The sequence below is a fragment of the Odontesthes bonariensis genome, chromosome 17 (assembly GCF_027942865.1).
Source record: "Odontesthes bonariensis isolate fOdoBon6 chromosome 17, fOdoBon6.hap1, whole genome shotgun sequence".
Taxonomy (NCBI): domain Eukaryota; kingdom Metazoa; phylum Chordata; class Actinopteri; order Atheriniformes; family Atherinopsidae; genus Odontesthes; species Odontesthes bonariensis.
Genome location: NC_134522.1, coordinates 13655686 through 13670521, shown reverse-complemented (window position 1 = coordinate 13670521; position 14836 = coordinate 13655686). Strand labels below are relative to the sequence as shown.

General features: G+C 42.6%; 2 protein-coding genes across 2 annotated transcripts; both read left to right on the top strand.

Moving 5' to 3' along the window:
- Positions 1 to 7207: 7207 nt before the first annotated feature.
- Positions 7208 to 10845, top strand: LOC142366259 (Krueppel-like factor 11). Its single transcript, XM_075448091.1, has 4 exons — positions 7208 to 7412; positions 8184 to 8474; positions 8860 to 9835; positions 10071 to 10845. The coding sequence occupies exons 1-4, from the start codon at positions 7374 to 7376 to the stop codon at positions 10370 to 10372; spliced, it is 1608 nt and encodes a 535-aa protein (XP_075304206.1). The 5' UTR covers positions 7208 to 7373; the 3' UTR covers positions 10373 to 10845.
- A 1628-nt stretch (positions 10846 to 12473) lies between these two features.
- On the top strand, positions 12474 to 14834 carry dnaaf2 (dynein axonemal assembly factor 2). The gene is made up of 2 exons (XM_075447959.1): positions 12474 to 14349; positions 14433 to 14834. Exons 1-2 carry the CDS (start codon positions 12622 to 12624, stop codon positions 14817 to 14819), a joined length of 2115 nt encoding a protein of 704 aa, XP_075304074.1. The 5' UTR covers positions 12474 to 12621; the 3' UTR covers positions 14820 to 14834.
- Positions 14835 to 14836: the final 2 nt, after the last annotated feature.

Here is a 14836-nt window from a genome sequence, read left to right as displayed (position 1 = left end):
TTTGTCAGGTAACACAATCATACAAATACATGGGACACACATAAATGTAACATAACTGGGGGCACTTTTCTCTTTGTGGGCTCAAATAATCATATCACATGATTGTGAAGTCTTTGATCCATCTCTTGACTTACAGATGGACCATTTTGGTGTGGGTCCCAGCATTAGTTCTTACAAAATAGGTTAGTTTTTCCATGAAATGCAATTCTTCCACAATACCCAGCCACTGATCCACTCTTGGAGAGTCGCGTTTCAACCAGCATCTGTTAATGGCCATTTAACATGCCATAGTCAACATTTTGAAGAGATAAATGTCTCGCCTCGTACAGCCTCAAGAATTAACAGACCGTTGTCCCGAAATGATTGGTTTGTAATCCCTTTGTATGACTGGATAACAAAAACAGAAAGATAACTCTTCATGAGACGACATTTACGATATATATCTGCCTGATGGCTTTACGGGCAGCATCATAAATGATAGCACTATCTCAGTGTTCAGGTGAGTGGACAGAGAGGAAGATCTCATTTAGTTAGATTTTAACCAACTAGCCACGTCAACGTTGCAATGCTGCCATGCCTTCAAATATAATCTGCCATCTCTTTTTTTATTTTCTCTCCAATTCTCTCTTTTCATTTCTTCATTTTTATGTCCTCATTTAAAGCCACAGTCGGTGTCAGGATGCGGCTTCTGTCACACAGTCCCTCCGTCTTATTTTCTTTATAGTTTATTCAGAAATGATTTGGCTCGGATATTGAAAGATTCCAACTGAATCAGTTGTGATTTCACACAGGATGTTACTTTTTCTACTCATTGTTGTCATACATTATTTCCTTTCTCTGAGAAACTACAGTTGCTTCAAAAAGTAGCCAGACCCCTGCACCCTTTTTTTTTTTTTTTTTTTAAAACACATTTTATAGAAAATCTACATTCAGTTTATAAATGCTTGAAAATGTATAAGAATTCCACAATGATATACCTCAAAAATACCAAAAATAGTCTGATCCAAGAGTCTTTTCTTCGGTTAGTCTCTGGAAACTTTGCCACCAGGATTTGGTTCCGTTGGAAGAGTGCGTGAACCACCATCTTCAAGTCTTTCCACAGATTTCCATGAGAATTACGTTGAAGTATTGGGTTTGGCCACATAGATAAATTCAGGGGCTAGTCTTGGCTGTGGTGTGTGCTTTGGGTCAATGGTGTTCTGCAAGAACAGAAAGACTTCTGTGTTGCTGTGCAGTCTGGACTGATGGAGCGATGCTGATATAACCGTCCTCCCAGCAGGTTCTTGTCCTCTGCGAAGAAATTCTGAAGTTCATTTATGGCTCTTTTGTACCAGGACGATGCTGTTGGTTGTAGCTTGCCGGTGCTGAGCCTGTTCCTCCTTGGTGCCATTTGAGATTGGGCTTAGCAACGGATCATTTGTCAGTTTAAAATGCCCTTCAGAATATTGATACTGAGTGTTGGATAACAAAGCTGAAATAGACCTTTGCATTATGTCATCAGGCACATATGGAAAGGAAGCTATGGTGGAAGTTAAATAAGAGAGATCCGAGCTGTTCACTCTTTCTTGTCACTTTGATTTTTCCACGGCTTCCTTGTCACTCCCTTCTTCACCACTCTGACAAACCTTTCACATTAGCTGGCGTCACTGCTCTGGTCCATTGGTCGTCATGCTTCCTTTCTCACCCAGCCAGTCAGTCTCTTTTTTCATCTTTTTAAAATCTTCACTTCCTTCCAGACTGTGCATGAAGCCACAACTCTATTCTAATTATTTGTACACATAACTTTTTTCTAATCATTGGACACCAATAAATGTGTCAGCCTTCTGCGGTGATTGACTTGCTTTTTGAGCCACATTCTGGAGCCATTCAGACTTTTCCTGGTGGAAACACATGGGACTGGTTCTAGATAAGGTGCTGGAACTGGCACATTGATTGGTGGAGTAGATGCCTCTTAACAATCTCTTATTCACTCCTTTGCATTCAAAATATGTGAAAAAGAAAAGGCGAAACTGTAAAAATTTAGGAAATTAGCACCAATACCAAAAAGTTTACACATTCTGTTCTTTGCTGTTTTGAAGTATACTTGATACACATATTGGGAATGGAAACAACTTTGCAGAACACAACCTGACCTGGGAAAAATCAAACTAACACGACTCACCCGCCTTTTTGCTGCAAACAAAAAAACTCACATGATTCACTGTTGTCCTCCCAGATGTGATATATCCCAGAATACCCCAAAGATGAAAGTCATTCTTGAAGAAGAGTTCTCTTAACTTCCTCTTGTGGATGTCCAAATGTTTGTTCTTCTCAAGGTTTCTGTCCAGTTGGGACAAATACTTCTTCTGTGGAACTGCAACCCCTGGCAGTGTGGCCTATACCGCCACCCTCTGTCAACACTACTCAGCATAGTATACCCTCTTCCAACTTGTCAATAAAAACATGACTAACTTTTTTTTTTTTCTTTTTTATGCAGCTTTTCAAAAGATCCCTTCAGGGTTGATTTGCTACCAAAAGGAAACTCAGCTACTGAAGTTTTGGATCAATCTGGTTTCTACTCTGTGCACACTCTGATGACAATTCTGTATGCTCCTGTGTATCTGGGGAAAATCAGTCCACAATTGCCCTACGCTTGTAAAGGTCACCAAACCTCAGTTTTAGTTCACTTTGCACTTGGAAAATGCATATTTGTCTGCAAGTCCTGTAATCCTTCTCAGACTAAGTCTGAAGTACTCATTAACTTTTCCTAAAAAGAAAACACCAAGCATTTGCATATGATATAAAGATCAATACACTAAGTTCCACAAATTATAGAGATCAAATCAAATGTCATAAATCTATGTACACTAGAGCCAGTAAATACATTTCTATATCATATACAGTATGTTTCATCACAGATTTTGGAGGACCACACTTCACAGTTTTAGAATAATCCTTATTATTTCTCTATGCACTGCATCGTCTTCTAATGCTTCAGTGATTCAGTCTGTAGATAATGAAACCAGCACCGGATTTATTTAAATCTCGTCTCATTTAATGCATTTCCAAAACACACTCTAAATGTGATGCTGCCATTATGAATGGAACAGCATGGAGTGAAGTGGCAAACCGTTGCAAAAGAAATTTTTTTTGCCACATAGCCAGACAACCAGACGGGATATTGTTCAAAGTGTACGCTTTAATGATATCATGGAGCCTTGATCATTAGGCTTCACACATCGTCAGACTGTCTCCAGGGAAGCTCCTCCAGGGAGCCCTCAAACCTGCCTCCTGTTCCTCATGTTGCCAGGACAACAGACAGCGAGCTCGCAGCACACAAGTCAGTCTCTCATAGCAACAGATTGGCTTTAGTATCCCACTCTGACCAATCAGAAGCCACGCGCTAGAAGAAAAATCCCTGTTGTTGCTCCATGCTGGTGTGTAGGAGGAGAGGGGGTGGACTCACGTGTTGTAGTGGTACACAAAGCATCCTTCAGTGCAGCTTGACTTTCTGAGACCATTCGTACTACAGGTCATCTGTGGCTTATTGTTGACAATACGCAGCAGAGAAATGTTTCTGGAGACAGGAAACAATGCCATGGAGGAGCCACAGTTTGCTATGACACTTGTTTTGATTTATTTTCTGAATTCTTATTTTCATCAATTTTAAAATGTTTTGAAATACACTTTATTTAGATTAAGTCTATCTACAGAATACATGCAATTTTCACCATTTTTTCACTTAAATCATTGAAAAATAAGTGCTTGCAAGAATCAACCCGGTCCATTACATTACATTACAGTCATTTTGCAGATGCTTTTATCCAAAGCGACTTACAAGGTAGGCAACATGGGGTTCAGTGTCTTGCCCAAGGACACTTCGACATGTAGCCTGGGGAAGCCGAGGGTCGAACCACCGACCTTCCGATTGGTGGGCGACTGCTCTTCCTCCAGAGCTACAGCCGCCTGTAATCCACTTAAGGAATGTGTAAAACCTCAGGATGTCACATTTCTCCACGGCACAGAATTGTGTTTAAAATAAAATATTACCATTATCATTGACTTTTATATAAAGTGTACATGATGTGGGTCAGTATTAAATACCTATACTTAAATCAGAGATGAGTTCTGTACATGAGAGTTAATGAGTAACAAATACTTCCCTTTCATTTGTTCTGTAATGCACCTTTGTCTCTAGATTTTCCCCTAACGCAACCCCATTTCCAAAAAGGGTAAGTGTATGTGGCCAATAATATATACTAAGAAATTGTTTCTATTGTCTCATCTATATTTAACTGAGAACAGACAATCACAAATGAATGCAAGAACAGCATCAATATATCAATCATGTCTTTTAAATGTTGAAGTTTACCACTTTCAATATTAACAACAGCATAAATGTAAAACTAGAACTAAAAATTGGATTTAAAAAGAGGAGGAGGAGCAGAAGGGAATCACAGTGAACAGTGCAGAAGCTCCTGTAAAGGCTCTCTACTGTATGCAGTCTTTACTTGCTATGTCCTCTGATCCAGATGACAGCATGCAGTGATGGTGGGGAGGAGCAACTGACAGACAATGTTTACCATAAATTATTGCGCACTCACATACTAGATATTAGAATTTAGTATCTGTGGCTAAGATAAACAACACTGGGTGTTATTTAATAATGATAAGGAATAAATCAGATGTATAATAGCCAAGTGTTGCAGCATTATCTTCAACTGGAACGTGCAAAATCCATCTTTCTGCATTTCATCCAAACAAAAAAATGTAAACTCATGGCGAAGGAATCATATACAAATGATAAATCCCAATATTAACATCTTTAAGAGTGGCATAAACAATCTCAGTTCGGTAGAAAGGAAGTCATGCCTGAGCGCCTTCAGATTGAGACTGAAACTGCACTGTAACGTGAATGCAAAACTGTTTAAATGTACTGTGAATTTAACACACAAGGCCGCATTTAGCTCCTCTGTAATCTGAGTAATACATTCAGTTTCAGTTTATCAGTATAAAACATCTTTTAAACAAGTAACTGTGGGTGTTTATTATGTTTGATATAACATACTAACAATTTTTTTTCCTTTTGCTTAATGTCAGTTGTTTGCGCAGCCTCTGCCTGTGGCTGACTGTCACAGCTCTGCGGGTGTAATGGAGTCCATCTCTGTCCATTGAGAATATATTTAACCTCACTGGGGCAACTCCCCACTTTCTGACTCCTGGAGTTCCTGAGTTGGGGGAGTCGACCGGACAGGGGAGGTGTCAATGCAGGGGCCCAGTTAGGGCCAGTGTAACCTTTCCTCCAGATTCACTAATAGTTGAAGTGGGCTGCCCCACTTATATCACAAACAGGCTGCTGTACTTAGGCCCAACTGCCTATCATGCCTGTGTGCTAACTGGTTTTCCCTGTAGCTCCTCCCTCATCCCCTCTCTTCTTGCTAACAGCTGGCACTGAAACTGCATTGCCACAGTTCTCAATACTCCCTGAGGTCATGCTTATGTGAGTCATACCAAGGTACCACCTTCTTTAACAGACGGGCACTGCCAGGGCTGGGCCAACACACCTGCTACACCTACATCTGCTGCAGACAAGCTGCTAACAAACAAGTTAAGCACTAAAGATTAAGTGTAATAAGGTTTCTTGACTTGTTAGACCAGAAATTATATAAGATACAATATGGGTCTGAGCTGATGAAAATGACAACTTCCTCTTAATAGCTTCCTTATTTTCAGGTTTATTGGTTAGATTGACATATGTTGTGTGTTTAAAAGTCTAGCTGTGGTATATAGTTCCAGCACTTATGACACATTTTTCCTTTGTCCACATGCAGCTGATGATGTAACAGTATATCTAGGTCAAGACAAATCTGAATTGTCGGACATGTGCTTGTGGGAATGAGCTCATACAACGGCCAGACAATAGGCCACGTTATGTTAGGAGCAAAGAACTTATTCATTGTCAGAAATCTAAATCTTGAGAACCTTTACTAAGCATGTAGGGTTCTTAAATGTCCAGTCAATCTTGATGGAAAATCATTTTACTCTAAGGATCAAAATGTCAGGGATGTACAAGACATTTAAGCAAACAGAAGTCCAAACCATGACAATAAAAGTCTAAGATTGCAGTAGAAATAAGTGACAGTGATTCCTTATCAATTATTTTTTGTTAAACTGATGGCCATAAACGTGGCCTACTTATTATGAGGGCAAACACATTCTGTAACCTTACGGGAATATCCCTAAAATGTAACACTGTAGTTGTAGTTCATTTAATTTGTGTCTGCACAATTTAATTTGGACGTGATGATATTCACACACTTGTTTATCTGTTTTTTTTTCTATGAGAAGACAGTATAAACATCTTTAAAAAAAAAAATCCGCGCCTCGTCTTGCAGCAATGTTGCGTTCAAAGGGTGTTGGAATAGTGGTATAAATTATGGTTGATGTACTGAAAGAGATTAAATAATTAATTAATAATTAAATAATATGGGTTCAAACGTATTCATTTCCCCAGCACTGTGCATTAGAGAAAATAACACGTAATTCCTTATGTATGTATACTGGGAAGAAAAAAATTTGAAAGAAAGAAAGAAAGAAAGAAAGAAAGAAAGAAACCTGTTAATAATTCAGCCGTGGTTGTTTAACATTCTTTGAAATTATTATTCATTATTTATTTAATTATTTAATCAGTAAACAATGTATTTACCGGCGGAATTTAGTCCAAACACCAAAATGACCAGATTATCTTGTTAATACAGATTTAACATTTATCGTAATCACAAAAATAACTTTATGTTCTTAATTCCGTTTGGTGGATTTCCATCCAGCCAGTAAAATCAAACGAAGTTAAACTAAAAGAAAAGAAAAAAGCATCTTATTTTTCCCACAACATCGTGTCGCCGGTAATAATCAGTGATTGCCTTTTTACGTCTTTTTCACACAGTCTCTGAACGCAGCATAGACCGGATCGACCTTTCGCCTACTTTGGAGGCTGGCAGTTCATCGGGTTTACCCTGACACTGGTGACTCCGGTGGCCACGCCCATCAACGGCCACGCACCCTATTTCCTCCAACCGCTCAGCGAGCACGCATTGTTCATGCGCTTACTTGTCTCCCATTGGTTCAAACTCTGCACACACTCGATTGTGATTGGCCAAGCGTTGCCACCCGCCGTTGCGTGTTGTGAGTTTTGTTTTTCTTTTTTCTTTTTTTTTTACCCCCCCTTTCTCCTCCCCATGTTTTACTCACACAGCTGAGAGAAAAAGGGAGCCAGTCAGAGAAAGAGACCGTCGCAACCCTAGAACAGAATAGGCAGCAGCTCTGGCAAACGCCGTCCCTTTGTTCTACACTGGCTTTGACAACTAAAACTATATTGTTAAACATTTTCTTTTTGAATGCCATCGCGAACATTTAAAGAGATGGACCCACACGCGGTAAGGCATTTTTTTAAATTGTTAATTAAGCTTACGTAAACGTTTGTTTTCCTTTCACACTCGTGATGTTTACTTGTTTACTGCCTGTTTACTGCCTGTTGTGACGTTTCAGTACTCAAATCAAAAGCTAAATTCAACATTTATGTTAAAAGTTTATTAGTCTGATTTTTCGTCACGTTAACTGGCCTGTTTTTAACCAAATAAGGCATTTTAAATTAATACATTTACGGACCCAGTTTTTTTTTTTTTTTTAATGAATCAATAGGAGATGATTACCTAATTTAAAAATGCAATTTAAATATACGCAGAAGGCTTGTAGTATTTCTGTGGATAATGAATTATAGACTTTATTTGTTGTCAAAATGTACAACAAAGTTGTAACATTAACAGGACTACTTCCTGATGGAAACCGCTTTATGGGGATTTCACATGGCTCATCTCGCAGGACGTCACTGTTTGGTCTATATTTGGGAAGGGGAGGTGCCCTGGCTAGGGGCCATAGGCAGTGCATGCTGGGCTGGGGTGTAGTCACCAACACCCCCTCTCTTACTGGCAGCATCATGCAGTTTGGCCCCGGGAACTTCAGCTACAGGAACAGTGACAGAGCAGATATAACTGGAAATAGATTTTTTTCTAGTTTTTTTTTCCACTCTACTGAATGGAATAAAGACTTAGTCAACTTTAGTCAGAAGGTTGTAAATACCTGTGATAAACCGGCATTGTTGCAACTCAAAAGTACTAAAAGTTTCCCTGTTTCTTTGTTCTTCTTAGACTGAACATATGGATCAGTGCGGGTCTTTCACCAAGAGAAGAAGGCATGACAGCGAACAGTCTGTATGTAGTGGAACCAGCAGCTGTTCCTCTGGCCTGGAGTACACTGATCTGGAGGCGGCTGAAGCTCTGGTGTGTATGAGCTCTTGGGGCCAGGCTTTCTTCCACAGCAGCAACAAACCAAACCCCTGCAAACCCAGGCCCCTCACCCCCGCTTCAGACTCCTGCGACTCTCTCCTGCCACCAGAGCCTCCAGAGCCCCCGAGGGACTTTGTGTCTCTCTCCTCTCTGGTAAGATATGATCTTTAAGTGGTCAAGTTATGCAGCAGCCTCACACCGAGTCGTAAAACCCAAGAGATAGCTTGTGTTTAAGTAGGAAACATAATTCTGAGATTCAAGGTTTGCGTGACCTCCTTGGCCTTGGCTTATGACATGAGATTGAAGGAGGAGAGAGGTGATGCAGCTAGAAAAGCCTTGAAACTGTGTGACAGTTGACCTTCAGATAGTGTACTTTCTGGCAGGTGCGGAGTCATAAAAATCTGTGTTTATACCTCAGAGGTTTCATTATTTAGTATTCATCTGCTTAACAACTGGGAAGCTTATCTTTGCAAACATTGTTAATTTTGATTGCAGTAGTACTGGGATACACTTCAATTAACTGACCGTCTCTTTGCAGTGTATGACCCCGCCTCACAGCCCCAGTTTTGTTGAGACCCCATCAAGCACCGTGGTCCAGCCAAGCTCCAGCTCAACGGTGTCCACACAGCACCATGGATCTGGGCTCCATCAACCTGTCCTGGCACCCATTGCTGAAAAGACCCCCGCCCTCCCTTCTCCATCACAGGCCTGTAGAGCCATGGCGACCAGCGTCATCCGCCACACCGCAGACAGAAACTTCTGCCAACAACACATTCCATTGGCCCCCAAATCAGAGAAAACTATACACATAGCATCAGATACAATAGTCTGCCAGCAGCAGCAGCAGCAGCAGCAGCAGCAAGAATGCATTACAAACATTGAGCAGATGACCACACCCCCATGTCCTCCTGCTTCTCTCATATGCTCGGAAACAGTGCAGCTTGGCAGTCCCTCAAAACCCTGTTTGGACAGTTTCCCCACCGCCACTTCTGTAAACATCCAACCACAAATTAGCCCACCCAGTCCCAGTGTTTCCACGACCTTGTCCCCTCCTCCAGTCACCAGCCCTCAAATAATCTGCCAGATGTTCCCTGTCAGCAGCCAATCGGGTATAATCTCAGCCTTCATCCCCAGTGCGGTTCAGACCTCCAGTACTGGAATTCGGACTGCCACCACATCCATCCTCCCCCAGTCCACCTCAGCAAACACGCCCTCTGTCCATCAGTCCCTTATTGTGGGGTCAGCAGTTCCCCAGGGGACAGTGATGCTGGTTCTCCCACAGTCCTCAGTCTCTCAGGTCCCTCACTGCCCTCAGACTGTCATGACCCTGGGCAACACCAAGCTGCTACCTCTCGCCCCGGCCCCTGTGTACGTACCAGCAGGGCCCGGTGGCAGCACACCAGCCACAAAGATAGACTTTTCCCGCAGGAGAAACTATGTCTGCAACTTCCCAGGCTGCAGAAAGACCTACTTCAAGAGCTCACACCTCAAGGCTCACCTGCGAACACACACAGGTGAGGGTTTCCTGGATAAACAGGTCTTTGGTTGTGATTTTCAAGATGATGTGGAATGAATGTGGTGACCACAGATGAGTGTTGCATCCTGTTTGTCAAACACTCTTCCCACTGTCTGCTCGATGAGCAGACAGTGAGGTAGTTGTTTGTGTCAGAAGTGACGTGTAAAGTTTGTATGACAACAGTGTGACTCACTTATTCTCCCGGTTTTTCCCTCTCCATTTCCCCCCCTTAGGTGAAAAACCCTTCAGCTGCAGCTGGGATGGGTGCGATAAGAGGTTCGCCCGCTCCGATGAGCTCTCCCGTCACCGACGCACACACACCGGGGAGAAGAAATTTGCGTGCCCCGTTTGTGACAGGCGATTCATGCGAAGCGATCATCTAACCAAACACGCCCGCCGTCACATGACAACAAAGAAGATTCCCTCTTGGCAGGCTGATGTTCACAATCTGAGCAAAATGGCTGCCAGTAAAAATCCACCCACTAAACCTGGCATTGCCACCCTAAGCATGCTGGTACCTGCTGGCTCGAATTAGGCAACGAACTGCTGCCATCTCACCCACTCCCAACCTACTAGAGGGACGATGGGAGCAGCCAAGCACACATGGCTGCTCTTCTCCTGCTCATGGGAACTAAGGACAGAACATGCACTGAACTCTTCCTGCTCTACTGCTCATTTGTACATGTATTTTCTTTAAAAGATTCTTAGTTTACTCTGATATTATTGGTAATATGTATGCACTCTTGCCAAAGCCTTTGTATGAAGTTTGTCTTAGACATTTCACTTTGTCCACCTCTTCTGCATTACCTGATGTCTGTGTGAATGTATTGTTTATTGTGACATGAAATTCATTTATTTTATCATATTTGGGGGGGAAAAAAGTGACACGATAAACAGTGTAAATATGAATATTAATCATCAGTACTATGATTATACTTTGATTATATTTCCCTGGCTAACTTTTCATATTATTTAATATCATATTTGTAATAAAAAATGTTGAAATGATTCATTCTTTACTTGCATTTCTTGTCCGAAAGAGAGTAGAAACGAGGTACAGTCAGCGATCTTTCCCAGCTGGGTGATACAGAAATAGTGAGTGGTGTCTGCCCACATCCTGTGTGCGTCACACTGACTCCCCCTCTACCAGCGCCTTCTTTGGTCAGCTGAAACTCTCTCCCGTTCCTGTTAATATGCTCACGAGCATGTGGGAAGCTTCCTGCTGGTTGAATGAATTTGTTTATTTATCTATTTGTCACAAAAAATCTTTTAGCGGATCATCCAAGAACACAGTGTCCTCTTCATTATCTCAGGGCCGGAATGCCTGATGAGTCAGGAGAGAAGATGTTTGCCCTTTACTGGAGTTCACTAATAGATCAATTTGAGATCTCTCAGATGTGTCAGGTGAGAACAATGAGATGAAGGGGCTGTGAGTGGGCCTAATTAATCAAGAGACTTCTCATTCACCTGGTTGATTGTTGCAAACTACCCATATCCTGTGATTTGTGTATTAAATACATACATGTATATATAAAAAATAACTATTACTGCCACTGGATATTCCACACAACGAGAAAGTAACTCACAACATTCCCACTGATGCATCAACCATACCCCTATCTCTCTCATTCACATACACAGATTCATTATCAGTGGCCTCATACCCAGTAACAGCACACCCCTTCCAATCAGGTAGAGGGAAATATGAATTGTTGGGGGTGCGACCAATCACCGCTCTCCTCCGCACACCCGCCCATTTGCCTTACTGACCGACATTCTCACCAATCGGCGTGCCGCCGAAGCTGCGGTTTAGGGTGACATCTGCTGGTCTGAACATGTCATCACTTCAGCAACCGTGAAAAAAAAAAACACTTTTGGTAGAGAAAAATAATAATTCACACTGACTTACCCATAACCCCATCATGACGTGAACATTTAATGTCCAAACAAAGCGGTTTTCCGATCATTGATATGCTCTATGCATGTCGCGTAGAATTGAAATAAGAAAAATAAACAATATTTCATGATTTATCCATCCATCGTTGGATGGATCGATTATAAAGTCACTTTAGACATGGAACTGCAGAGTTGTAATGGCTTGTTCACATCAAAAGAGCAGCTTAGCCGGTGTCTTATTATACTCTCGGCTGTTCCACCTTTTTAGGTCAAAATGACCCGCAAGGTTTGCTCTAAGTAAATTATAGCAACCAGACTGGAGCATTTATTCTTGAAGTTAAAATTCCGTTTTGCCTAATAAATGTTTCATTAATCGTTAAACTGTTCGGTAAATCATATAACTTAAGATGAAATGATTAGTTGACCTGATTGAGATAAAACAAATAACGCTTCGAAACGTGATTTCTCTGTGAAACACACAATCATTCAAGCTTAACATGTGGAGAGATCCACAATTTTTTTCTGTCAATAAATTCATCGATATATCTATCCATCCATCCATCATTTTGAGACCTAGACTTGGACGATATGTTGGACTAAAGCATACATTTAAAGCCGTATTCTTTTGTCTTGGGGTGGAGGTGGGGGGCCATTTCCTTGTTGCACCAACAGCCCTGTTGCTATGGTTACATTAACAAAACTGCTGGACTTCAGGTGCCTTCCATTTGGAGTCACTCGCCTTGCAACACGAAGTAAAACGCGTATCAATTGACCTAAGAAGAAGTAAATACCGCGTTTTCACTCTTCTAGATAAAACTGAAATAGTTTTTTTGAGAGTTTCGATCACAAAAGTGAGTCCAACCCGTACGCCTCCTCAAGACCGTCAGCATGGAGCTCGGAGATGAGATGAAGGACCTTAACTTGACAGCGGATGAAATCGACAAATTTGCCAGAGCTTTCAAAGACGACAAATTCAGGGAAATGCTGCACGACTACGCCCAAGAAATATCAGACCCTGAGAACAGAAAAAAATATGAGGAAGAGATCAAACTTTTAGAGCAGGAGAGAGGAAACCGCATCGAGTTCATCCACCCGACACCATTTAGGGTCATCAAAACGAGCGTGGGTGGCAAACAGAAATGCTTCGTCAACATCTGTTCCAATGACAAAGTTGGGAGGCCTGAATCTAAGTGTGCTGTGGGGGAGGATGGCCGCAGAGGCCAGAGTTGGTCCCTGCCTCACACTTTGTTCCCAGGGAGGCAAGATACAGACCCTAAAGGTAAAAAATTCATGATTTATGATGTCATTTATCACCCTGAAACACTCTATATAGCAAGCAAAAACAAGAGATTTATGGATATGGTGGATGATACAGCCATTCAAGGGATCCAGAGAGCCTTTAAAGTGACACTGGACAAAAACAATGTGAGAGAGATGAGAACAAAATATAAAGGCACCCCGCAGCCTTCTGTAATCCGAAAACCCATACCTGGATGCGAGGCCAAGGAGGCCCCCGAGCAGCCCGACCCCCTTGCCTTCCCATACCCGGATGAAAAACGGCTGCAGACCAAGCCTGCAGAGACGAAAAACAACAGTGATGTTGAACTGGAAAGCCCTCGGACTCAACCGCGGAAAACCAAAGAGCCAACCAAGCCCAACTACGCGGTAAAATATCGATCTTTCATTGATTTACAGGACTTCAGGTGTTCGAGAGACTCTGCCCAAAGCCCCAGGCCTAAAGAGATTGTGGTTACCATCGACATGCCACTCCTGAAGTCAGTCACAAACACCAACTTAGAAGTAAACGAGAAAAGTCTGCTGCTGGAGTCTGAGAACCCAGCCTACAGACTGGAGCTGCCGTTAGCCTACCCTGTGAACGAAGACGAAGGGGAGGCCAAGTTCAACAAACAGAAAGGACAGTTGACCGTCACACTCCCTGTTCGTCCTCCTCATGAAGCTTTTGACATTTTTGTTGGACCTGCTACACCAGTCGGTGACTTTCAGAGGGACAGTGAGAGGCTGGAGGAAAGAATAGAGGGAAGACACACGGCAGAACAGGAGACAAGGGGAGAGAACTGCGAGGAAGAGGAGGGAGAAAGGGATCAGGAGAAAGGAGAAGAGCAGAGTCTAAAAGGTGGGGAAGAAGTGGAGAAAGAGAAGGAGCAGCTGGAGAGAAAAAGACAAGAAAGTGAGGAGGAGGAAAGTCAAGCAGCAAAACAAAGAAACCACAGGACTCCTCAACGTGAAGAGCAGGAAAAGGAAGAATCACAAGAGCGGGAGGAGGCGCAAAAGGAGGTTTTACAGTTGACCATGTGGGACGAGCAAAGTAAAAGCGACGAGATAAGTCACCACAACGAACTACAGGAAGACCGTTACGACAGAGCAGCAGAGAAACTGGAATCTGGTGAACCTTCTGTCCTGAAAACAGGAACTTCTGCTGGGGAAGAAACCACCGTTGCAGATAAACACATTTTAATCTACGACAGACTCTCCAGTCATAAAGCAGGGGACGAAGACGAAAGCCTGACCTCTGCTGTAGAGTCAACACCCAAAACGAAGTCTCCAGATATCCAAGAGGAGACGGCAAAGACAAAAACCGGACGAGGAATTGAGCAGGTGAGAAATCCTGCCCATCGTGCTGTGGGTGCACGTCAAGGCAACCAACCCAAACCGATTTATCTTTCTTTTTTCTGTTTCAGGTGGGAACAGATGCTGCGCTTCAGAATCCCACATTCAGGGAGGAATCCCAGACGTCTTTCGCAGCATCCACAACCTTGAGTCAGAGCGGCGATGGAGCTGATGTCTGCATTTCTGACGAGGTAGTGAAGTCGGGCGACACAAAAACATCAGGTGGAGATTCAGACAGACAGCTCACGCCTCGTTCTGCTGAATCTGTAAAGCAGAGGGAGGATACGGACGAGGATGACCTGCCGGCAGAGCAAATCTTTCAAATTTCAGAGCACGACGAGCCAGCGCCTGCATTACTGAGAGAGATCGATACAGATGGAAACGAGACGGTTATCAGAGATCATTCCACAGCTGCTGGGTTCATCTTCCAAAACAAGCTGATGTATGAGCTGGACTGATGGACTGTTGAGAGACG

Bases quoted from the DNA above. Each gene is read 5' to 3' on its own strand.
- LOC142366259 (XM_075448091.1), top strand. From the start codon at position 7,374: ATGCCATCGCGAACATTTAAAGAGATGGACCCACACGCG. The intron at 8,475-8,859 runs GTAAGATATGAT...GTCTCTTTGCAG, and splicing joins TTGTGTCTCTCTCCTCTCTG to TGTATGACCCCGCCTCACAG. The intron at 9,836-10,070 runs GTGAGGGTTTCC...TCCCCCCCTTAG, and splicing joins TCACCTGCGAACACACACAG to GTGAAAAACCCTTCAGCTGC.
- dnaaf2 (XM_075447959.1), top strand. From the start codon at position 12,622: ATGGAGCTCGGAGATGAGATGAAGGACCTTAACTTGACAGCGGATGAA. The intron at 14,350-14,432 runs GTGAGAAATCCT...TTTCTGTTTCAG, and splicing joins CCGGACGAGGAATTGAGCAG to GTGGGAACAGATGCTGCGCT.